The sequence below is a fragment of the Nerophis lumbriciformis genome, linkage group LG07 (genome assembly GCF_033978685.3).
Source record: "Nerophis lumbriciformis linkage group LG07, RoL_Nlum_v2.1, whole genome shotgun sequence".
NCBI classification, from domain to species: domain Eukaryota; kingdom Metazoa; phylum Chordata; class Actinopteri; order Syngnathiformes; family Syngnathidae; genus Nerophis; species Nerophis lumbriciformis.
Genome location: NC_084554.2, coordinates 33,567,551 through 33,593,864, shown reverse-complemented (window position 1 = coordinate 33,593,864; position 26,314 = coordinate 33,567,551). Strand labels below are relative to the sequence as shown.

Genomic DNA, 26,314 nt, shown 5'->3' with positions numbered 1-26,314 from the left:
AAAAACTGCGATTTATAGTCCGAAAAATACGGTACGCAGATTAATCATGCAATTTATTCATACTGTACATGCTCCTTTACCTTAACCTGGATGGTTACCTGAAAGTTAATTTAAATAATTGATGTGAACTCAAGTAAACATTAAAAAAAAAATCCTGTATGACATTCTGCCGATAAAATTGCATTTGTGTCAAAAATACTTAAATTGATTTAAATCATGCTTGCGAGTTATAACCTGTGATTAATCATGATTAATACAAATTAAAAAATGTGATTAATCTGATTTATAAAAATATGATCAATTTGGGACAAGCGTTAGAAAATGGATGGATGGATGGTATTTGACAGCCCACATTGTTATGTTTTATTCTGATTATAATCATCAATAAGAAGGTCAACAAAATGAAAATGTTTCAAGTAAAAAGGTATTAGTATCAACATCAATATCAGCGATACTGATCCTGTATATGTAGTATTTGGTTTTGGTTCAGTACCAAAATGTGCAGTATTGCCCACCCCTAACACCAGGACTGCAAAGATGAGTGAGGAGACTTCGTCTAGCTTTAAAACACACCCCAACCGGACTTTCCATAATACAGTAAACCCTTCTTTATTGCTGTTAATTGGTACTGTGTAGAATTACAAGTTGAAACATTTATTATGAAAGCAAATAAATTGTCAAATTTGTGGATCATTTTTTAATGTATACTGTATATTATATTATGTAGTATATATTTACAGTGTATAAGACTTGCATAAAATGAGTTACCCATACAGCAAATGTTAAAGATCGGGGTAATGAGGTATAGATCAGGCCTAGGTATACATAAGATTAGTAATAAAATGCATTGTTTTAGTTTTTTATGTTTCAGATTACAAACTTTATAGCAGTGTAGTTTCATGGGGACAACAAAAGTCCCCATTGACTACCATTGTATTTACAATTTCAACTGTATGATCTTTACCCAATATAATGATGCATTTTCTAATTGCAGGGTTTCATTTGGAGAAAGAGAGGACACTTTGTCATATATACAGTATGAAATTAGATTGGACAGCTTTGGTTGAGTGTTTCTCACAAGACTTTGGAAGACTTGAAAGAGGTGGTACGTAATGACGTGATGACATAACATTAGATTCGATTTAGAAATGCAATGAAAAGCAAAACAAATTATTAGGATGGCAAACAAAGTTGTAGTGGGCCACCTATGGAAAAACTGTCAACTCAAATATTGTGTGTGTGTAATAAAGGGAGGTGGATCAGTCCTTCCAGCAACCCATACAGAACATTTGGTGATCTGTGCATGCAAATTTGTTGCATCTGACGATAAACTTTTGTTTGTTTGGCCAGAATAAACAACTTCTTGCAGCTCGCTGGAACCTGCAGGCCGCACAAAACGTTTGCAAATTGCAGCAACATGTTTCTTTGCATGTTCATCGTTTGTGGTGGATTTCAACTATTGTGCACATACCTTCAGTGCCATTGGGTGTCATGGAATTGTTGTTGATGTGGGAGTTGTCAAGGCTGGCACCAGTTGGAGATTCACTGCTTCCACTTACTCGGCTGTGAGGACTGGCTAAATCCTGCATTTCCATAGACCTTGGGGAGAGAAAAAACATCTCGATTCAATATCTGTGCTATTAAGAACTGCGGAGAAAGCAAATCATGTGATGGTAATGACAGGGGATGTCAAATGGCTGCACACTGTAGGAAACAATGAACTGAATAGTAAACATTTGTGACAAACAAGACAGTTTGTCATTCGTCTGGTCACGCCGAGCCGCCACTTAGCGCCCACTCGCAGCGCACGCTGTCAGTTTCGGCCGTGATGCATCTCCGAGCATAGAAATGGCCTTCGCTTCTCGTGACTGCTTACAGATGTGTGCTGGTTTCGATGGGGTGACGGTTTTCAAAATGAAGCGCTTGATTGTAAGAGGCTGTGATGGACAGGCTCGGAGGCTCGGGGAGGCGTGTGTTTGCTCTGGCAAGCTCCTTAATTGTTGCTGTGTTTACACGGAAAGACCAACACTGCAGAAAACAAGTGTGCGCTCAAGGGATTTGACGGACGCGACACAATGGAGAGGGGGACGGGAGCAGCGCCAAAACCGACACATCTTGCTGTAATAGTGAGTAAATGATCATGGGACACAGTCTTCAACTGACAATCTGGAAACATGGTAGAACCCTAATAATGAGACTGAAAGATGGCTTTAGTGTAGCGCAAAAACTGCAATAATAAGGAACAAAACAACACTCCATTTTTTTAATTTATATTTTTAAATCTATCTAGTCCAGCTGCTCAGGCAAATCATATAGTTGATGGAGATGCCCTTATCTGCTGTATAGATTTACTTTATAAACTTGTGTTGCCTTAGTTGTATTTGACTTTACTAAAAGTTTGGATATATTTGGTGCAGCCGGACCAGAGCAACAGGGGATAAAAAAGAGAAAAACAAACAAACAAAAACAAAAACAAAAAATATATATATACATATACACAAATACACATAAACATAAATATACACATATGCATATATATAATGTACACGCACACACACACACACACACACACACACACACACACACACACACACCCACACACACACACACACACACACACAAAAAGCAAACAAGACAGATTGCCTGGACCCCGGCCAATTTTTTTAACCCAATGTGGCTCCCGAGTCAAAAAGTGTGGGGACCCCTCACATAAATCAGCTGTAGGTAACCTGTGGCTGGTGGGTCAAAAGATGACGTGTGTCGTCAAAAAACGGTTTTATTTTTTAGCTTTTTACTGCCAAGGGGTCGCCATGTTTGATTTGGCCCCGTTTTTACAACGGGTTTTGGCATCAAAACAGTGACAAAATCCTTGCGCGTTAAAGACACACTCATGGCTTCTATGCGCGCGCACGGAATAATTTTCTATGCGCGTGGACTCGTCTTACACTTGCGTGGCCTTTTTGTGCATGCGCGTAGACTCTGTTTGCCCCAAGTTTTTTCTGAGGAGGTACTTAGCGATAAAAATCTGAGAACCACTGTGATATAATAATGCTGCCTGAGATTGAGCCAATCAGTGGTCACGATACTGAACAGCATGTTCCGATTGCTTTGGTCTCATCTGTTGTTATTCATCTACAGCAGGGGTCCCCAAACTACGGTCCGCGGACCGGATCCGGCCCCCCATTATCCAAAATCTGGCCCACAGGAAGTTCCAAGTTTAAAAAAATTTTTTTTTTTTTTTTTTTTTTTAAATCTTTCTTTTCTAATCCATTTTCTACCGCTTGTTACTCTCGGTGTCTCCTAGCCGCTCAGGCAAATCATATTGTCTAAAAATGAATTTTCCCATCGATAACGTGACAATGTTAAATGTCAAAACGGATTAAAAAGACAATGTATATATGTGTGTGTGTGTGTATATATATATATATATATCATCATAGGCATCCGTCCGTCAGTAGTGACGATGGGTTGCGCCTGGGGGAGTTCATTCTCAATGATTCCTCCCACCGTCGAAGCTGGCGCCAATCGGGTGGAACTTAAGACTGCCAGCTTCCGTGTTGTTTCCTCCCTTTAGGGGGGAGGCTGGAGTGACCTCTCCGTGGCGCAAGCCTGGGCAGAAAGTATGGAGATCTTGGGTTGCCCAGACATCAAGATCCCCCTCTCGGCCGTGACGATGTGGCCCAGAGGAAAGCAAGGCAATACATCTGGCATCGGCTTGGCTGCAGGAGCTGCCGGCAGGGGGTCAGCAATGACACCCAGCCGCCTCAGGGGCTCCACTCCTGATTTTCTGTCTGGGTTTACTCCCATAGCCTTTCCTTCTCCCAAAGGTACCACAAGGCAGCGGGTGGGGGGGGCAGGGGGAATGACGACTATTTGACCCATAGATGGGGCAGTGGTTGGCGGATGCCAGGGCGTGTCCACACACCGGTGGGCCTGCACACCTCGCCTCTGGTGCCCACTGCTGCTCCGAGATCCCCTACAGTTTAGCCTGAGACCGCAAGGTCCCAGTTACCGTGTGTGGCCGCGAGGAGGCACTGTAGGGGTCTTGGTGGTGGAGAGGCTGTGTACCAGCAGGAGGAGGCTTACGCACTCGGCTCCTCTTTTCACCCACCCAGGGGCTAGCTGGCGGCGATAGCTGTAAGCAGAGAGTAGCAAGCAGGGGCAGCATGCAGCATGCACTAACTACAAGCACTTCTGCCACATATCTAACGCACTGACGCATCACACGCACCCTGTGCGCGAGCACTCACACATATATATATATATATATATATATATATATATATATACAGCCCGGCCCCTGACCAAATTCTTTTAACCCAATGCGGCCCACGAGTCAAAGAGTTTGGGGACCCCTGATCTACAGGGTCACCCATAAAATAAACAAACACAAATATTTCAATAAATCTGTTCATTTAAATTTTTCTCGTCTTTTTTCCCCCCCCCAGAGTATACATTTAAGTCAGCATTTGTGCATTAACAATTTGAACAATAGTCTTCCTCAACATGTTAACCAAGGAAAATACATTTTGTGTCATACAATCATACACTTTAATGCGGGCACATTTTTGGAATGTTTTGTTTTCAAAAAGCCAAATTTTTGACTGGGTTTGGAAGTTCAGAGAGTATAGGACTGTGCAAATCTTAGTTACAGCAGCACAAAGAGGAATGTGTTTGAGTACTTGACAATATTGCGCGATCTATGCAAATTTGCCTCCAACGCCACATAGCCTATTTGGAGCACACTTTGCAAAGAAAATTACTTTCATGCAATTCGACCAAAAAACTAGAACATTTGATGAATGATCGTTAATAAAATATTTGCAGGACATTTGTAGGATTTATTAAGGTTTTTATGCTTAATGTTTTTCTGGGTCACCCTTTAGTATGGCCCTCTCAGATGGAAAATAGGAAGTAGAAGATTAAACTCAAGTAAAAATAGTTACTTTGCTTAAGGTTTACACAAACGGAAATAAAAGTGGAAGTCTAAACATAAAGTAAAAAAGTAAGTGATTATTTTAAAATTGGTGAAGTCAAATTATATATTTTTTTTAAAAATCAGATTAACCAGACTTTTTCATTTGGATTAATCACGAATAATCACAGGTGTTACTAAAGCTCTGCTTAACTTACTATGTTTGGTACTTCTGTTGACAACATTGCCGCGGGTATACGGTCGTCCACTGCATGGAGCGAGTAGCGTTCTTGCTAGCGGCGGCCTCAAAAATAGCTTTTAAGTTTTAAACTTGCAAACTACTTCCTTAACGTAAATGACCGCCATAACCACAACACCAGGGGGAGCTCCACTAACCACGTTAAACCCAGACTCCGATCTTACAAAGGTCTTAACTCATTCTCCTTCTATGCCACATCAATATGGAATGCACTCCCAACAGGTGTAAAAGAAAGGGCATCTCTATCCTCCTTCAAAACCGCACTAAAACAACACCTCCAGTCAACCACAACCCTTGACTAACACCCTCCCCCTTCCACATCCCACCTCCTCGGATTATAAATAACCAAATGTAAATAATCAAATGTATATACTTGTTGTTATGCTTTCTGAACTCACTATGTTCTCTGCTCGCTATGCATATCCTACCAAGTCAGACCTACACTGTTTTCCATTTCTCTGATGATGCAATTGTTGATGACTGAAGTGCTGATATCAACTAAACCCTCCTCATCCCACCCCCCGGATTGTAAATATTGTACATAATGTAAATAATTCAATGTATATACTCTGATGATTAACTTGTGTGATGACTGTATTATGCTGATAGTATATATTTGTACCATGAATTGATTTACGTGGACCCCGACTTAAACAAGTTGAAAAACTTATTCGGGTGTTACCATTTAGTGGTCAATTGTACGGAATACGTACTGTACTGTGCAATCTACCGAATTTTTCAGAGTATAAGTCGCACCGGAGTATAAGTCGCACCTGCCGAAAATGCATAATAAAGAAGAAAAAAAAACATATATAAGTTGCACTGGAGCCCGGCCAAACTATGAAAAAAACTGAGACTTATAGTCCGAAAAATACGGTACTAATAAAAGTTTCAATCAATCAATAAATCACTGTGTTTTAAGAATTCATTGATGTAGTGCATGCAAACGACCTTAGTTTTTTTTATTTTTCTTCAGTCCTGTCAGGGTGAAATTTGAAGGGGAATATACCACCTTACTTATCTTTGCATATCTGCAGTAAAGATAAAGGAGCATGTGCGCTCAAAATAAATTGTGTGATTCATCTGCATTTATACATTAATAGTGCAATATTTTTCGTGATTAATCGCATGCGTTAACTCGTTAGATTTGACATACCTAGTGAAAATATACCCAAGAGTAAAAGTTCCCTGAAGGGATGCAGGATATGTCTCAAGCCAGATGTTCTTTAATGAAGCAACACCATTTTTGGTTTAAAGTGAAAAAAATATATAATTTACCATCATCAAGTACAATAATTAAAAAGAAAACATACTCAAGTACATGTAAAAAAATGACTTATGAAAGTATAAACACACAAAAGTAAATGTTCCACTATAGCAGTTGGGACTGTGGGAGGACTTCCAGCTTTAGCATATTTTATTCATGCTTGAACAATACACACACTTTCCAGCTAGATGGCAGCAGTGTTCAAATGATTCTACATTCTGAAGGAAATATGAGAAGGTATATGGAGCTCTTGTATTGCTTAGATTTTACTGACGTCGCGTCCGGCTCACGTCCCACACATTGAATATGCGTGGTGGTCAAGCTAGCTTTGTTCTTAATGGGTACTAGGCGCCATTTAGCCTTTCTCGAAGAAGAAATGTCCTATACTTGTCTTGTTTTCGGCTCTATGAATCGTTCAAATCGCGAAAAGGATAAACGTTTCTTCAGAGTTCCTCAAAACGTTATCAAAAGGGCGGAAGAGTGCAAGATTTTTACGAAAGGACGACTAGAAAATTGGCACACATTCCAGTCCAGGGGAGCGGAGTCGAAGAATGCACGAGTTTGCAGTGATCACTTCGTTAAAGATTTGTTTGATATACTTTGAACGATTATTATTTCCCATTTAAGTATTATTTTGATATTATTTGTATTTCTTAAACACATGTTTTCTACAAGAGTTTCGAAAAGCACCAACACAGCAAGTCTAAATAAAAGAAAGCATATGTGAGCAAAAATCTACAAGAGTTAAGCTTTTACCAAAGGCAGCAATCATAAATTAAGCTTTCTGCACATACACAATGTTGACATCTATAGTTATATCTAGATAAAGATGTGGAAAAACATCCATCCATCCATTTTCTAACGCTTGTCCCTTTTGGGGTCGCGTGGGGTGCTGGAGCCTATCTCAGCTGCATTCGGGCGGAAGGCTCCACCTCATCACAGGGCCAACACAGATAGACAGACAACATTCACACACATTCACACACTAGGGTCAATTTAGTGTTGCCAATCAACCTATCCCCAGGTGCATGTTGTTGGCGGTGGGAGGAAGCCGGAGTCCCCTGAGGGAACCCACAGGGAGAACATGCAAACACCACACAGAAAGATCCCGAGCCCGGGATTGAACCCAGGACTACTCAGGACCTTCGTATTGTGAGGCACATGCAATAAACCCTGTTCCACCGTGCTGCCGTGGAAAAACATGCATACCATAAACAGCGCAACAAACATGGCATCTGAGAGGCAAAGTTAGATCATGAAATGCATATTTACCCGGCCAAAAGTCTTGATACCAATTTCCTTGACCCAGCCACACACAAAGAAGTTGTAGACCTCCATGATTTTTCAAGTTTCCATCTGTTTTGGCGTGTAGAATGGTGTCTGGAGCACAATAGTTCAAAATGTCTGGGAAGGCGATCAACGTATAATCATTGATATCACTTGACAAATCTTTTTTTGACAAAGTATAAAGATATATTCCATTGCATAGTTAGATTTTTTGGTCGTATCTGCTTTTTGCAGGAAGATTTGAGCCTCTTTTGTACTCCGATAGTTTGCGCGCTGCTTGCTGTACAACATCCATCTTCGCTTAGTTGACCACCACTGGTTTTCACTTCCGGGAAGAAGTCACATGACGGAATACAAGTAATTCAATGAGTATATCTGACCTTTTTTGAGTATATTGGAGATTTTTTTGTCCGATAAGGTAAATTCTTGCTCCATTTATAGCCATGATTTCGGTTGTGTTACTCCGATTGGAATGTATTATCTAAGAGACTTTTTTTCAAGTGCACTTGCGCACATACACACACGGTTTTGTCCACTACAAAAAACGCACCAAAAGAAACTTTAACAGCCATCATCGACTACTACGTCATCGCATCATTACGTACCACCCCTTCTCACACCGAAAACCACCACCGCTTTAAAGTCCTGTAAGAAAAACTTGAACAAAATTTGTCCCATCTAATCACAGACAGTAAATATGACAAAGTGTACTCTTTATCTAAAATGAAACCCTGAAATTAGAAAATGCCTAATTATATTGTGTTACGACTGTACAGTTAAAAAAATTAAATATAATAGTAGTAAGTGGTTACTTTTTTGTCCCCATGATATTACATTGTTATAAAGTTTGTAATGTGACAGAGCAAAAAATAACAACGCTGCACCAAAATAAGTTTTGATATTAATCTAATGTATATTTAGGCCTGATCTTTACACCAGTACCACAGCACTTTAACATTTACTATATGGACCATCATTCATTATATGCAAATCTTTCAAAAATAAAAAAATTTACACAATTAGATTAAATGGGCATTCACAGGGGTAAAAATATAAAAAAATAAATGACATGTATGTCTATTTCAATTCAACGCAGAAGTATGATTGAGAGATTTGAGCACAAACGTAGAAGCGAATATAAATCCAAACACGTTTTACACACTCTTAAAGGGGAGCTTCACTTTTCACAATCGTCATGTATGACAAGAACGCATGTTTTTCTTTATTTTTAATGCGAGTTCATTGCTAGCAAAAGTCCGATAACAATGACGTCAATGACAATGACGTCAATGGGAGTTGGTCTAAGTGTATATGTAATGAAAAAACGGGCACAGTCATAATAACATGTAATATTTACGTATTTTGCTTATTTTAAGCATGCGCCGGTGTATTAATTTCACAGACGCATCACAATGTTTACTTTTCCTTGATCTAAAATCTTATATTTTTTAGCCTAAATATACGGAAGATGAGCAACATGTTTTAGAAGCTGTGTGCTAAATGGATCCAACTTTAGTGAACACTATTGGTAAGTGCTAAACAAGAAATACAAACTAGTACCAACTAGAGTGGTCCAATATTTTGGTACCAGTGCTGGTACCAAAATGTTTTTCGATAATTTTCAAAAAAAGGGGGACCACAAAAAATGTCATTATTGGTTTTATTTTACAGAAAATCTTATGATACATTACACATACATTTCTTATTGAGATCAAAGAGCAATTTTGGCATTAAATAAAATAGTGTACAAACTAGACAACTTCTCTTTTAGTAGTAAGTAAGTGCTGATGAAGTATGCAGTAACATATTGTGTCATTTCCCATTCTTTAATTTGTCAAAATTATGAGGACAAGCTGTAGAAATTTGATTTTTAATCTATTTGTTCATTTACTGTCAATGTCTGCTTACTTTCTGTTTTAACATGTTCTATCTACACTTCTGTTAAAATATAAATAAACACTTATTCTTCTGTTGTTTGGGTACTTCACATAAGTTTTGGGTGATACTACAAATTTTGGTGTCAATACAATACCAAGTAGTTACAGGGTCATACATTGTTCATACAGTTATTTTGTGTCCAGTTACATATTTCCTGGGTTTAGAAATAATATTAATAATAAAAAAAAAAGTAAGATAGTAAAAAATATGGATGTAATCATTGTACTATTGACTAAATACAGCTCTGGTACTTCATATTCGTACGGTCGATGTCTGTGTGAATCATGTTTAGCTATTCCTCGTCCTGCAGCTATGATACTTGTAAGAAACTTACTTTATTTGTCGCCATGGAGACGAGGATTAGTGATTTAGGAGTAGCTAAAATACTGCCGACTGCGGATGGACTTTAGCCGCGAGCTAGCTATGTTTTAAAGCATCTCTTGCAGAGCTTCAGTGTTTATAGTGTCACCTTTATTGTTAGTTTTAAAGCCAGAATATGTTCATTCCCCTTCTTCTGTTTCCACACTGTTTGCTTGTAAACACTGGCCAAAATGCGCCTCTTCTCGTATTACCAGCAATGTCACGATGTGACGACGTCGTGCCGTAATGTCCGCAAAAAAATTAGTAGTGGAATTTTTTTTTTTTAAACAGGTACTATGAAACCGTTTTTAATTTATTAGTACCGCGGTACTTTATTAGTACCAGTATACCGTACAAACCTAGTAACCAATATAGTAATATGATCACTTACAGTACAATGTCTGCTTTCACTGAGATGCTGACTGATGGGATATTCATATCTTCCCGTTTAGATGAAGAAGGAATCAATCCACATGAAGGGTTAAAAAAATTGAGTTTTCGTTTCTTTCTTGCGATCTCCAAGTCTAAATTGGATGTCACAGATGATAAACCTCTCGGTTTATGGCTAAAACCTGTGAGAGGCATGATTTATAATCTAGAATGAATTTAGAGGCGATCATGATGCATGAATAGATCAGTTTATCAACATGTCAACACTGTAGCTGCACAAGCTAGCAACCTCTCTGTGATCATGGCACGTCCAAAAATAGGTCGCGTCTTATAATAACAATATCACTAATACTTGGTTAATATTCAGGTCACAAAATGTAAATGGAGTATTTTTTGATACTTTTTTAGAGTGATTCAGATGCAGAATGGATTACTCCCATGCATTGCTAGCCAACTAGAAAGAGACGATTATTTAAAACTTTAATGCAAAAAAATAAATAAAAAAGTGCAGATCTTCTTTATTTTCTTGATGACTTTTTTCCATATTTTTGCTACTCTATTGCTATTAAAAAAAGTAGTGCCCACACGGTTAAAAAAAATCTTAAAGGGGAACTGCATTTTTTTGTATTTATTTTGCCTATAGTTCACAATCATTATGAAAGACAAGAGAATGTATGTATGTATTTTTTTAATGCATTCTAACCCGTAAATAAACGTAAATAAAAGTCAGCTTACAGCGTAGCCAACAGGAAGTCCTCTATTTCGCCCATGAAACCCAATAAATAACCATTCAAAAAGCCCCAACAATACTCCATTTAAATGTTGTATTAGTGATGTTGTTATCATAAGCGCTAACGCAGACAAACTATTTATAGCAGCGCCGTGATCACTATCTTGTGTGGCTAAATTGACGTTATCGGCTGGTGAGCTGCTTTCTCACGTCAGAGCTCGTGGAAGTTTATTCTAGATCATAAATCATGCCTCTTACCTTGATGGTAGAAAAATGAGGACATAATCAAACAAGTTGGTCAACTTTCACATACAATTTAGACCCGGAAATGGCAAGAAAGACATGAAAAGAGACTTGGTTCCAACCCCCTTTTTTCTTCGCGAGGATTATGAGTCATTCTTTATTTAAATGGGAATATAGGAACATCCATCGGTCAGCATCCCAGTGACAGCAGACATTGTACAGTAAGTGATGTTTTTTTTTTTTTTTATGTTTGTTGGCTCTAGTAAAATCTGCAGTGAGTAATAATCAGTAATGTTGTTGAAGGAAAAAACGAACGTTGTGATGGGATTGTGAAATTAATGCGCCGCGATTGCTTAAAATGATCAAAATACGTAAATATTACATGTTATTATAAATGTGCCTGTTACTACATTACATATATACTTACATCAGGTGTATAAAACCTTAATGGAGGTGTTTGGATGTGTTTTTAAAGGCTTTATAGCAGTAGTTCTTAACCTTGTTGGAGGTACGGAACCCCGGCAGTTTCATATGCGCATTCACCGAACCCTTCTTTAGTAAAAAATTTTAAAAAACAATTTTTTAATTCAAGACAAAGTTATGTTTTTTACTGGTGCACAAAATGAACTGTGCATGAACCACAACAAATTACACACCTGCAAATCAGATGGAAAATTAGAGGGAACATTGTTTGGGGGTGTCCATAATACACCGATAGGGAGAAGTTTTTATTTACACGATGAGTTGGGTGTGTCTTGACCTCCGCGGCGGAGGCTCCGCCGAACCCCTGAGGCCGACTCACCGAACCCCTAGGGTTCGATTGAACCCAGGTTAAGAACCACTGCTTTATAGCATGGGTGTCAAACTCATTTTAGCTCAAGAGCCGCATGGAGGAAAATCTATTCCCACACGGGCGTGATGGGTAAAATCTAGGGATGTCCTATAATGGCTTTTTGCCGATATCCGATATTCCGATATTGTCCAACTCTTTAATTATCGATACTGATATCAACCGATACCGATATCAACCGATATATGCAGTCGTGGAATTAACACATTATAATGCCTAATTTGGACAACCAGGTATGGTGAAGATAAGGTACTTTTAATTTTTTTTTATAAAATAAGATAAATAAATTAAAAACATTTTCTTGAATAAAAAAGAAAGTAAAACAATATAAAAACAGTTACATAGAAACTAGTAATTAATGAAAATGAGTAAAATTAACTGTTAAAGGTTAGTACTATTAGTGGACCAGCAGCACGCACAATCATGTGTGCTTACGGACTGTATCCCTTGCAGACTGTATTGATATATAGTGATATATAATGTAGGAACCAGAATATTAATAACAGAAAGAAACAACCCTTTTGTGTTAATGAGTGTCAATGGGGGAGAGAGGTTTTTTGGGTTGGTGCACTAATTGTAAGTGTATCTTGTGTTTTTTATGTTGATTTAATTAAAAAACAAAAACAACAACAACAAAAAACCGATACCGATAATAAAAAAAAACGATACCAATAATTTCTGATATTACATTTTAACGCATTTATCGGCCGGCCGATATTATCGGACATCTCTGGTAAAATCATGGCATAATAACTTAAAAATACAACTACGGCAACTTCAGATTGCTTTCTTTGTTTTACTTTGGCCCAAATTAGAACAAGCACACTCAGAAAATGTACATATCACAAATAATCCTCTTGACAAAACACTTCAAGTTACTTAAAAATTGGTGCAGTTTCAAAAACTCCATGAAGAACACAATGAACTTAGACTTAATTTCAGTGTTTCTACAAAGTAATTAAACTTTAAATCACAGGCCGTCTTGGATTGAACAAAAAACAAAATAAAGCGTAAATTAAAACACTTCTATGTATTAACTACCTCATTGTCATTTCCACTTCAACACTTCAAGTTACTTAAAAATTGGTGCAGTTTCAAAAACTCCATGAAGAACACAATGAACTTAGACTTAATTTCAGTGTTTCTACAAAGTGTCTTTAAAGTTGCAGATAAGACAATCATTTTCAAAGAACTATATCAATGTGCAGTGTCTCATGCAGCATTTTAGGAGGGGTTACAAATTATTTATTTTACTCCTGTTTGTTTTATGTTGGGTCAAGGGGGAGGAGTCTCAGCCCCACTTTACCGTGTACCTCTTACTTGGTATACACCATTTGCTTGCCTCACAGAATTGCTTTTGCGACATCCAATGGGCACATTTAGTACAGCAGTTTCTTTAATTTGAAAATGCAGCTAAATTTTACACTTAGCAAATTCCATTACGCGGGCCGGATTGAACCTGTTCGGGGGCCTGATCCGGCCCGTGGGCTTCATGTTTGACATCCCTGCTTTATAGGCAGAATAAAGCAGCTCCAATAAGCTCCATTGTAAGCTGACTTTTGATCATATTTATTTACTAGTTAAAATGAAAAAAAAAAGAAGAAAAACATACGTGTTCTTGTCTTACATAAGGGTTGTGAATGACAGGCAAAATTCTGAAAAAAAAGTGCAGTTCTTCTTTAAGTAGGATACACGTTTTATTTGGAGTTAGTGTTTGTCTGTAACCAGCTTAACACTTACACACAATCAATTAATAAATATGATCAGGTTCACAACAATATTCGAATATGGGTGGCGTGAAAAAATGTCTGTCCCAACGGGGGGCGTGATAGAAAATAATAGAGAACCACCATAAGGAGGTGAAAAAAAAATCTATTTCCACACTCTTGAGGACTTTTTTTTAATTTTTATTAACTTCCTTTAAAACAAGCCTTCAAGAGGTCAGCTCCAAAAGCCTTTTGCTGCCTCTAACAGCCCCTCGGAGTAACAATGTCACTCCCTGTTGCTGCAGCTCCCTGTGCCGTCACGGGGCACCGCACAAAAAGACTCGTTTCTGAGAAAACATTATTGTTGAATGGGAAGACAGGGCCGAGCCAACAGAGGCGGACATTGTCTCCCCGAGCGAGAGGCAGCGGCGGTGGCGGCCCGTTGTTTCCTCCTACAGGTCCTCCCCCAGAGCAAAGAGGGGAGCGCTGCCAAGTGACGGAAAGGTGATTCATCATTGGTCTATGACAGCTGCAAACTGGATTAGCCCTCCCCCTAATCAACATGCAAAGCGACTTTAGCCAAGGTAAGCAGGAAGAGGGCTGGGGGGGGCGGCGCAGGTGGGCAGTAAGCAGGAAGATGGGACGTGTTGAGCGGCGACAAGCGGAGCGTGACAGCGCCGAGCATCTTCAGCACATCTTTCATGTGCAATTGACACTATCTGAAATTTATCAGCACCCCCTCCCACCTCCACCCCTACCCAACTCTGGCCTATACTGACAGCTCCTAATGACCGTCAGGGCTGCTTCCCGCAGGCGAACACACACACATACACTTCAAAGCCTATTGACTGTGAGCAAAGAGGCATAGAGGGAATAACATACTGTATGGACATATATATATATGTGCATTGTAAAAGACTAAAATCATGCTTCAGAGGCCCCCACACTCGGGGCACTTTAGAGGCCCCCAGATCAGTGGTGCATCTCAGACAAATCAGCCAAACACAGAGAGCATATGGAGCCACATATGTTTCCTATGACACCACCGATGCCTCTATTACTCTCCTGTAGCTGACAAGTTACATTCTGCCCGCTCGCCTCCAGAACATCAAGAGGGCACACGGCCATAACACTACATCACACGTGACTCAGGCCCACCGTGGGGATACCGGGGTCCATAAAAAGGTCAAGAGTATAAAAAGGGAAAAAAAATGGCAGACAAGATTTTTGATTTAAATTATATGACAACCACAAGGGGCGTGGGTGGGGGGAAGGGGAGGGGGCAAGCTATATGGCACAGCAGTCCGGTACCCACATAAAAAAAAGTATATTCAAAATTCCCAAACATAAATTATATGTTTCCACACAAATGGAGCATGTTTTTCCCTTATAGTTAAAGTTAAAGTACCAATGATTGTCACACACACACTAGGTGTGGCGAAATTATTCTCTGCATTTGACCCATCACCCTTGATCACCCCCTGGGAGGTGAGGGGAGCAGTGGGCAAATTATATGAATACATTTTCTTGAATTTATAGTCATTTTTCTATGTATATAATTTAATTTTCATTTATTTAATATATTGGGACCAACATAATATATTTATTTATTACATTTTTTTTTTTATTGTGTTCAAATTGTACAACCAAACGTTTTCCACCAGGGCCAATACCAGTGTTTCTTAACCACAGGGCCCTTTGTTAGGCCACGAGTGCCGCAGAGAGGACCACCAAAAAATATCGGTTTCTCAGCTGTGGTCTGTATGGGCAGTTGTAATATATTTTTCCACCACTTGTGGCAGTAATTACAATATCAAATAAACAGATAAGGGTCTGGAGCTAAAGTCGTAGAGAGGTTTCTTAAGCGCAAAAATTATGACTCAAGAGGTGAAGCTGTATTTTCTATTGCACTTTAAATGTATTAACAGCTGAGTTAAGAAACATATTTATTATTAATTTAGTTTAATTACTTTAGCACCAAATAGTTGTATGTACATTTTTTTGCGTCAGTAATTTGAGTCCCTTCTTTTATTTTTGTCAGTTATTTATGAGTACCTTCTTTTGTAGTATCATTTGACACGGTTGTAAACTGTAAGTAGGTTAGATATAATAGTTTATTACAATTAAATCAGGAGTAAGATTATTATTTCAGTGTTAATATCTGAGTGGGCACCAAGCCCCTCTGTAGTGCAAAAGTTGGGCCAAAAAGTTAAACAATCCCTTGTCTATACTATATTGTGTCATCCATCCATCCACCCATTTTCTACCTCTTATCCCTCTCAGGTTTGCAGGGGGCTGACGCCTATTCCAGCTGCATTCAGGCGTAAGGCGGGGTACACCCTGGACAAGTTGCCACCTCATCGGCGTGCTTGTACTGCGCAATTTTTGGATTTTTATTAAAATTCTTAGATTTCGTAAAAAAAAAAACATATTTCACAAAGCATTGTGTTAATAATACTAATTAATAATAATAATGATAATACCCAAAGTCACTATACATGCAATAAACAATCACAATTTAGAATTTACTACAAATATGTCATTAATAATAAGATGGAACAATCAAAAAATAAAAAATTTAGTGAAGGTGGGAAAGCACTTTTGAACAGGTATGTTTTGAGTTGGGATTTAAAAGGTGCCTACTGACGCAAGTTGATGGATGTGTTGTAGTAATGAGTTTCAGAGTCTGGCCGCTGTTAGTTATATCAACATTTGAACTTTTTATTTTAAAAGTGAGTCTATTTGTTCTGTTTTTTCCCAATTTATGCTGTTTTTTTGTTTAATTTCATACGTACAATTTGCAGCGGGCCGATAAAAAATGAGTCACAGGCCGCAAATGGCCACTGGGGCGCACTTTGGACACCCCTGTTTTAGTGCCAAGGGAGGTTCTACAGAATCCTCGTGACATGTTTTTGCCATAAATTGGAGGATTTTAAAAAATATAAAAAAGGAAATAAATAAAAAGGGAATGGATGTAATTTTTTTGTCATTTCATATATTTTTTTTATTTGTTCGTCTTAAAAATTGGTGTCCAAATTGTTTAACCTGTTCACATTTGAAGAGGGGATGCACAACTGGGCAGTTAGTAAAACACTTTTTATTTAAAATTATATTTGTGGCTTATTTTCCTACGAAAACATTGCTTTTAAACGGAGAATGAATGCAAGACAATGGAGGCAAGATAGATGAAAACCATAACGATGAGCAGAAGAAAAAAAACATGAGGAAGGAGCCATTAGGCTGTTGGAGTGACGTGTATGCGTGCGTGTGTGTGTGTGTTTGTGTGCGTGCGTGTGTGTGTGCATTGTCATCCATTGCGAGCAGGTGAAAGCACCCAGGTGAGGTTTTAAAGGCCTTTCTTCTGTGCCGCTAAATATTTGTTGCTGCTGGGACGGGCGGGACAAAAAAGAAAGCGCATCTTTCATGTGCTTCTTACTTCAACCTGAACTGCTGGTGTGTCTTTGAAGAGAACAAAGCGGGCACTGGATGTGTCATCATGACGGGGGGACGACAACAACAAGAAGAAGGACAAGAAGAGGAAAAAGAAGAAGCTTCTGTCACGGTTGCCTGCTTGCTTGTTTGCTTTAAAGGTAAACAACAATGTTTAGCTTGGAACATGTCTGCATGCATGGTTGCAGGTGAAGGCTAACTTGGAAACAAAAAATCCAGCAAACATTTTCTGCATGACAACTTATTCATGTCATTAGTCCACTTTTTACACCTGTTTTGATTTACACCTCTTTAAACAGCGCTTGAATCCAAAATGGAACCTTTAAAAACAACTAATCCCCACTTAAGCTGGTCAGCTGAGTCCACATGGTGGCCCAGGAAAAATAAATCCGCTGGCAGAAGAATGTAGATGCAGACAACAATTGAACACAGATGTGCGAGGACGGACGTAGGCACGGTTCACTTGGCTCCAAGACGACGAGGAATGGCGCCTCGTATCTAAATAGCTGCCGCATATTTAGAATCAAATTAACTCTGAGTGCATATTTACATGTAAATAAGGGCTAATTAGCACATATTTGCACTTTACAGGACCTTTTCAGGGCTTGTACAAATAAACCGTGGCAGCTGGTGAAGCGTGGCACGGTCGCCGATGCTCGCAGGGTGGCACGGTAACTGCTGGACGGCTACATTAAATCTGTTAATTCCGGGCTCTTCAACCTTTGCAATCATTTCCAGAAGGCCACGACATGGCCTCGCCTTTCAGGGACCATCAAACAAGATTTAAGGTGCACTTAAATCTAGCGCTGTGCAATATGAGGCCGGGATAAAAAAGGAGTGTGGTCACAAACGTTACACTGTAAAAAAAATTACCGTGATTTCACAGCATTTAACAGTACTTTTTTCACATTAATTAAAATTTAAAGCAAATGACTGTAAAGGTTAAGATACCCTTATATTTCACAGCAATTAACTATTATTTTGCAGTAAAATCACAACAAATTACTGTAAATTCAAACTGATTTGTCTCTTAAGGGGTTCCGTAGACCACGTTGCACACGCTTGTACAGTAGGTGGCAGTATGCTGTTAAAACGAGAGTAATCGACAATAAAATTACAACTGTGAATATAAAATAGAATAGAATAGTATAGAATAGAAAGTACTTTATTGATCCCTGGGGGAAATTCAGCGCCACAGTTCGCTCACAATAGACAATAATAATAATAAATAATATAATATATTATATATATAATATATAAATTAGTATATATAAATATAGTTGTAATTTCATCATAATTAATTGTAAAATTACAGCATTTAGTTTATTGTAATTCACTGTAGAATCACAGCTCGGCAGTTACAGTGAATTGCTGTAAAGAAATGTCACACTACTGTAAATGTTACTGTGAACTAGCAATGTAATTATTCGCCGATTTTTGCAGTGTAATTTTAATCTTGTCGTGCTTATGTTTCACGGCTTATATAAATACAGCTTTTATAATTATCACTCCAAAACAGGATACACAGTAGTTAATACGTACATGCATTTATTTGTATGTTACACAATCAGAAGTGGTGAAATTGTGCATACACCAGAAAGAGCATGATAATATAAAAAAAAAAAAAAAAAAAAAAAAAAAAAAAATATATATATATATATATATATATATATATATATATATATATATACACATACAGTATATATATATATATATATATATATACACATACAGTATATATATATATATATATATATATATATATATATATATATATATATATATATATATATATATATATATATATAAATATATATATATATATATACATATATATAAAAGTATATATATATATATATATATATATATATATATATATATATATATATGTAGCTGAGATAGGCTCCAGCGCCCCCCGCGACCCCAAAAGGGAATAAGCGGTAGAAAATGGATGGATGGATGGATATATATATATATATATATATATTTTTTTTAAATCTTAAATTTCTGGTAATGTATTCAATTGTTTTGTATTTGATCAATGTATTGACATTGGGAAAAAACATTATGCTACACACTTTCCATTCTTTTCTCTCCAATGCTAGAAAACGGCAACATTTAAACACAGTAACTGCCAAGACACAGATTAAATAAGCGCGGCTTCTGCCTACTCCTTTTCATGTACTTTAATGTAAACAAACCCTATTAGCGCTATATCTCAGCACTATAATAAAACACAGGAGGAGGGTTTTGCTGCATTATCAGTACTTGTCTATCTTTAAGGCTCATTTCCTGCTTTGTCAGCCCCCAAACAGTTATGTGTTAACAAAATAACAACACCACAGTATTTAGTAAACAACCCCATCCCGGTTTCTTTCTCCCATTCTGCTCCACTCTATTAGTGCAAGCTGCAACAAACACTTCTGCACACAGCAGGCATCATCAGGCCTTGGGCAAACAATGCCACTGCAGTCCAACTACTCCTGTTTGAGAGCAAATATGCAAAGCAAACAGACCCTCCCGAATCAGCCTTCTCATTACGGCTTAATTGGATAAATAAGGTTTATTGTGCGAGTGAATGGAAGCAGACGCTCGCACACGCTTGTCATGTTTGTCCACACAGAAGCTCCTAGTGCGTGTGCTTTAGTGTAGTAGCAACACACACCTCGGAGAGAAATGAAGAGGATGGAGTTTGACGTGGAAGTGAAACGCATTAACACGTCCCTCACTTTAGAGGAGTCATGTGTACTGCAATTGATGGCGACTGAGAAGCGGCGGACTCTTAAGTCCGGCCTTCGGTCTCGGTCGGCCTGGACGTCGCGGTCGCATCTCAGCATTCCATGGCCGCAGCAGATGGCGTAAAATGTCAACCGGTAACTTTCAGTTTGCGTGTTTTTGCTATTTAAACATTTAGAACAGAATCATACTTATAATTAAATGACTTAACATTTTGATAGGAAATAAGGGGATTTTTTTTTTCTTTATCAGAAATATCATTTGGCAGGGAAATATATTTTAAAAAGTGCAACAATTGTTTGTGTGACTAACTACATATTCAAAAGGCGCATTAAAATTATAGAGTTAATATCCAAACCTTACTCTGAAGGTGAATATTAGTAGTGGAAAATACCACATTTTAAGTTCATTTTACTTCATTTTAAACTAAAACTAAAAAAGCATGCTTTTTTTAAATTAATTATATTTTTGACTTTTATTGCTGTAACCATTAAACAAATGTTTGAATGAAAAATATTTTTATCCTTTATTTCATCATTTGTAAAAAAAAAAAAATGAATGACTAAAAATTACTTTCGATATAGTTATTATAAATATTTTGTGCTTACTTGTGCTTAAATTTTGCATTCGTGATTGAAATGGGGCATTTTGCACACAGCAAACTTTTTTACGGTCACACTTTATCATATTAAAAAAAAACATACTCACTACAATTATGGTTGAATCCGTGTGTCTTTATCCCTTCTCCTGTCTTTAAAAACCACACACACAAAAAAATAAAAAATCTAAAAAAAAAAAACTGCGGAAAGAGAGCAATCCAGTAAATTGGACTGCAGACTTTCTTTAAAAAAGTTCTTCCGGAGCGTCTGTCATGGTAGGACTAGAAAATGGCCTTTTTCTCTTTCATTCTACGTTTTGGAAGCCATCGGAGCCCCCGCGCTGTTGTATCTCAGGAGACCCCCGTCCTATAGTGAGGAAAAGAGAGTTGTCCGATTACTGCTGCAGGCAGTGTGTGTGTGAGGAAGTGGTGGAAAAAGCAAGAGAAGAGAGAGAAAGAGAGAGAGAGAGATAGAGAGAGAGAGAGAGAGAGAGAGAGAGAGAGAGAGAGAGAGAGAGAGAGAGAGACCGAAAGGGGTAGAGAGAGGGAGGGAATGGACTAAAGGGAGGGAGAGGGAGGTTGTGGCAAAAAAAAAAAGACAGAAAAGTTGGTAGACTATGGACAAGGAGGTGGGGCTGTTCCCTATATGTCACCCACGGCTTTAAGCAAGCAGGTCTTCTCCAGATTGTATCAGTGGGACGCTAAGACCCCCAAGGGCCGCCACCATTACCACACAGCCCCGTGTTTTGTCCGAGCCTAGTGGAAGTCTTCCGTCGTCACATCCACCGTTATTAATGTTATTCCAACTACAAGGCCTCGCTCGCTGCTACTGATCAACACAAAATCCACCAACTCATCTGATCAAAAAAGAAACATCTGCTGATTAAATACATATATAATAATAAAAAAAAAGGTTGTCAATAAGGATGGAATTGAACATTCCTTATGCTAAAGAGGTGGTGACAGAAGAAGAACACCAACAGCTAAAAGAATGGAACACTGTGTTGCTCGTCGGCCTCCTGCTTACGAGTGATGATTGCATTTAAACCGAAGCCTCATTCTAGCACATTTATTTCGACTAAAAACAAATAAAAAAAAACATTTCCTTCAAGCCTTCTATTTATATGGACAATCTGGAGAGTAAAAATATTTTTGTGAACATAACTAACACAAATGTGGTCCACAATGTAGTTGTTAATGGTACTTTTTTAATTTTATTTTATTCTATTTTATTTTTTTTACTGTTCAAGTTCAAGTTTATTCACAATACCATATAACAATTACAATAGTAGTGAATATCATCATTTAAAGATGTTGGTACGTGAAAGGGTCCCCCAAATAAGCTCGAAGAAGCTTTTGACAGGGGGTCCAGAGGACAGTATATACATGGAATGATGAAACATGGTAGCAAGCACAACAACAAAAAAACAAACAAACAAACAAAAAAACCAACGCTATATAATTAACACAAGATAATAGTACTAAAGCTGTCAGGCTTGTCCCTGACAGTTTGACTGTGTTTTAGTTTTTCCTCTGCGTTTGTCTTAGTTTTCTGTCAGCGCTTTTTATTTTGTCTTCTATTCCTGATTGTCTCCCTGAGTGCTGCTTCCCCTCAGCTGTGGCTGATTGGCACCTGGCCACACCTGGTGTCAATCAGCCAGCTGCTATTTAAACCTGCCTTCCCCTCCAGTCAGTGCTGGATTATTGTCATTGTCATTACTACCTGTCTTAACACTTGTCGTTGTAGCTCTGTCTACTTTTGTTTCACTCTGCTCATGTCCTAGTTCCTTCGTGTCACAGTAAGTGTTTTTGTTTCTTGTCCAAAGTTAGCCTCTGTGCTATTTCAGTTCATAACCAAGTTTGTTCTCCGCCTTGTGCACGCCTTTTGTTATTACCCTTTTGTTTGTTGTTTTGCCTTAGTGTTTAATTAAATCATGTTTTCTCGTACAATGCCTTCCGCCTTCTCTGCATCTTGGGGTTTGGCACCTACAACTCCTGACAAAAGCAAGCATACACATACATACATACATTCATTCAACCATGCAAAACCCAACAGTAGTCTACCCTACATGAGGCATTAAATATAGGTGGTTAATAGGTAAGTTTTCAGTTTCTTTTTGAAGTTACTTACCTGTAACTATTGATGACTTGTGGCGCCCCCTGTGGGTTGTGCTCAGAATTATTTAGACATGCGAGTGCACATGTTACGGATGTCTTCCGAGTTTTATAACCATTAGACAAATGGTCAATGACTTTAGGGACAACTAGTCAAGGGGCCCCTACGAAGACATTTTGCTTGGTTTTCAACCATCCATCCATCCATTTCCTACCGCTTGTCCCTTTCGAGGTTTTTACAAACACACACATACCTAACCCTTAACCTAAACCACATAGACCTAACCCTAACCCTAATCCACACACACCTAACCCTAACCTCATCCCTAATCCACAAACACCTAACTCTAAACCTAACTAATCCCCACACATAACACTTACCTCTGACCCAGACACCAATCCACACACACCTAACACTAACCCATGATTCTAACCCTAATCCACAAACACCTAACTCTAAACCTAACTAATCCCCACACCTAACACTTACCTCTGACCCCAACCCTAATTCACTCACACCTAACCCTAACCTCTGACCCCAACCCCAATCCACACAGACGTAACCCAAAACCTAACCCCTGACTCTAATCCACACACACAAAATCCTAACCCCAACCCTAATCCACATACATCAAACCCCAACCCCAGGCCCTAATCCACACACACCTAATCCTAACCCTTGACACCAACCCTGATCCACAAACACCTAATCCTAACCCTTGGACCTAATCCGCAAACACCTAACCCCTGACACCAACCCTAGTCCACACACGTCTGACCTGAATCCCTAACATTAATCCACACACAGCAAGCACTAACCCCTGACATCAACCCTAATTTACACAGCTATACTTAAACCCTGACCCTAATCCACACACACTTTAACTCTAAACCAGAGGTGCCCACACTTTTTCAGCAGGCGAGCTACTTTTCAAATGACCAAGTTGAGGTGATCTACCTCATCTTCACACACACATATACATACAGGTAAAAGCCAGTAAATTAGAATATTTTGAAAAACTTGATTTATTTCAGTAATTGCATTCAAAAGGTGTAACTTGTACATTATATTTATTCATTGCACACAGACTGATGCATTCAAATGTTTATTTCATTTAATTTTGATGATTTGAAGTGGCAACAAATGAAAATCCAAAATTCCGTGTGTCACAAAATTAGAATATTACTTAAGGCTAATACAAAAAAGGGATTTTTAGAAATGTTGGCCAACTGAAAAGTATGAAAATGAAAAATATGAGCATGTACAATACTCAATACTTGGTTGGAGCTCCTTTTGCCTCAATTACTGCGTTAATGCGGCGTGGCATGGAGTCGATGAGTTTCTGGCACTGCTCAGGTGTTTTGAGAGCCCAGGTTGCTCTGATAGTGGCCTTCAACTCTTCTGCGTTTTTAGGTCTGGCATTCTGCATCTTCCTTTTCACAATACCCCACAGATTTTCTATGGGGCTAAGGTCAGGGAAGTTGGCGGGCCAATTTAAAACAGAAATACCATGGTCCGTAAACCAGGCACGGGTAGATTTTGCGCTGTGTGCAGGCGCCAAGTCCTGTTGGAACTTGAAATCTCCATCTCCATAGAGCAGGTCAGCAGCAGGAAGCATGAAGTGCTCTAAAACTTGCTGGTAGACGGCTGCGTTGACCCTGGATCTCAGGAAACAGAGTGGACCAACACCAGCAGATGACATGGCACCCCAAACCATCACTGATGGTGGAAACTTTACACTAGACTTCAGGCAACATGGATCCTGTGCCTCTCCTGTCTTCCTCCAGACTCTGGGACCTCGATTTCCAAAGGAAATGCAAAATTTGCATGGTTGGGTGATGGTTTGGGGTGCCATGTCATCTGCTGGTGTCGGTCCACTCTGTTTCCTGAGATCCAGGGTCAACGCAGCCGTCTACCAGCAAGTTTTAGAGCACTTCATGCTTCCTGCTGCTGACCTGCTCTATGGAGATGGAGATTTCAAGTTCCAACAGGACTTGGCGCCTGCACACAGCGCAAAATCTACCCGTGCCTGGTTTACGGACCATGGTATTTCTGTTCTAAATTGGCCCGCCAACTCCCCTGACCTTAGCCCCATAGAAAATCTGTGGGGTATTGTGAAAAGGAAGATGCAGAATGCCAGACCCAAAAACGCAGAAGAGTTGAAGGCCACTATCAGAGCAACCTGGGCTCTCATAACACCTGAGCAGTGCCAGAAACTCATCGACTCCATGCCACGCCGCATTAACGCAGTAATTGAGGCAAAAGGAGCTCCAACCAAGTATTGAGTATTGTACATGCTCATATTTTTCATTTTCATACTTTTCAGTTGGCCAACATTTCTAAAAATCCCTTTTTTGTATTAGCCTTAAGTAATATTCTAATTTTGTGACACACGGAATTTTGGATTTTCATTTGTTGCCACTTCAAATCATCAAAATTAAATGAAATAAACATTTGAATGCATCAGTCTGTGTGCAATGAATAAATATAATGTACAAGTTACACCTTTTGAATGCAATTACTGAAATAAATCAAGTTTTTCAAAATATTCTAATTTACTGGCTTTTACCTGTACATACATACATACATACATACATACATTATATATATATATATATATATATATATATATATATATATATATATATATATATATTATATGTATTTATTTATTTATGAACAGACGTTTGTTGTTAACATGTTAAATGTGTTTAATAAAAAGCATGTTTAACACATATAGATTCCTTTCTTTCATGAAGACAATATAAATTGATGTATTACCTGATTCTGATGACTTGCAAGGATTGGAATCAGACAGGATTCACAGTAGTACTGGTAACTTCCAAATTTTCGAATGGTGGAAAATAAAAAAGTCCTAATTTCTGTCCAATACCACATGAAAGTGGTTGGTTTTTGGCATCTTGTTTGGCCAGCTTTCATATTCATTTTTATACACATTACAAGAAATACATTGGCGGCAAACTCTGTGTCTTGCTAGCTTGTGTGCGCTAGCTTTGTGACTCTTATTTTTAGCGCAGGCAGGTTGGAGCAAAGCTTTTATTGTGAAGACAGGAACTGTGCGGTCAGTCTTTAGGCTTTTGACAGCAGGTTTGGTGCGAAAGTCGGTTAAAATAAAAAGTGTTTCTCGCCTTCCTGACGGTCGTTTTTTTTTATTAATATAGCGTTCGCAGCAGCCAGCGTCATCTCACAAAATCCTTGGGTGCCGCGAATGTCAATCAAGTGACAAAAGTGACGTCATAGTGAAAATTGATGATTGCTAATTTTTAGATCAATTTGACAAAAGTGACGTTATTATGAAAATTGATGATCGCTAATTTTTAGATCTATTTTTTCAATGTCTGGCAGGCAATCGACTGACACACACTTTGCGATCGACCTAAAGGGCACCCCTGCCCTAAACTATAGACAACCTAACCCTAATCCACACACACTTTAACCCTAATCCACA

The 26,314-nt window shown here is 38.5% G+C and overlaps 1 protein-coding gene across 3 annotated transcripts in view; it reads right to left on the bottom strand.

The window, feature by feature from the left end:
- The window catches only part of eya1 (EYA transcriptional coactivator and phosphatase 1), a 125,917-nt gene that overhangs the window by 62,344 nt on the left and 37,259 nt on the right, over positions 1–26,314 (bottom strand). For all 3 annotated transcript variants that reach the window (XM_061965417.1, XM_061965418.1, XM_061965419.1), the window contains exon 5: positions 1,472–1,599. In XM_061965417.1, coding sequence (XP_061821401.1) covers positions 1,472–1,599 — 128 coding nt within the window. The remainder of the gene's footprint in view (positions 1–1,471; positions 1,600–26,314) is intronic.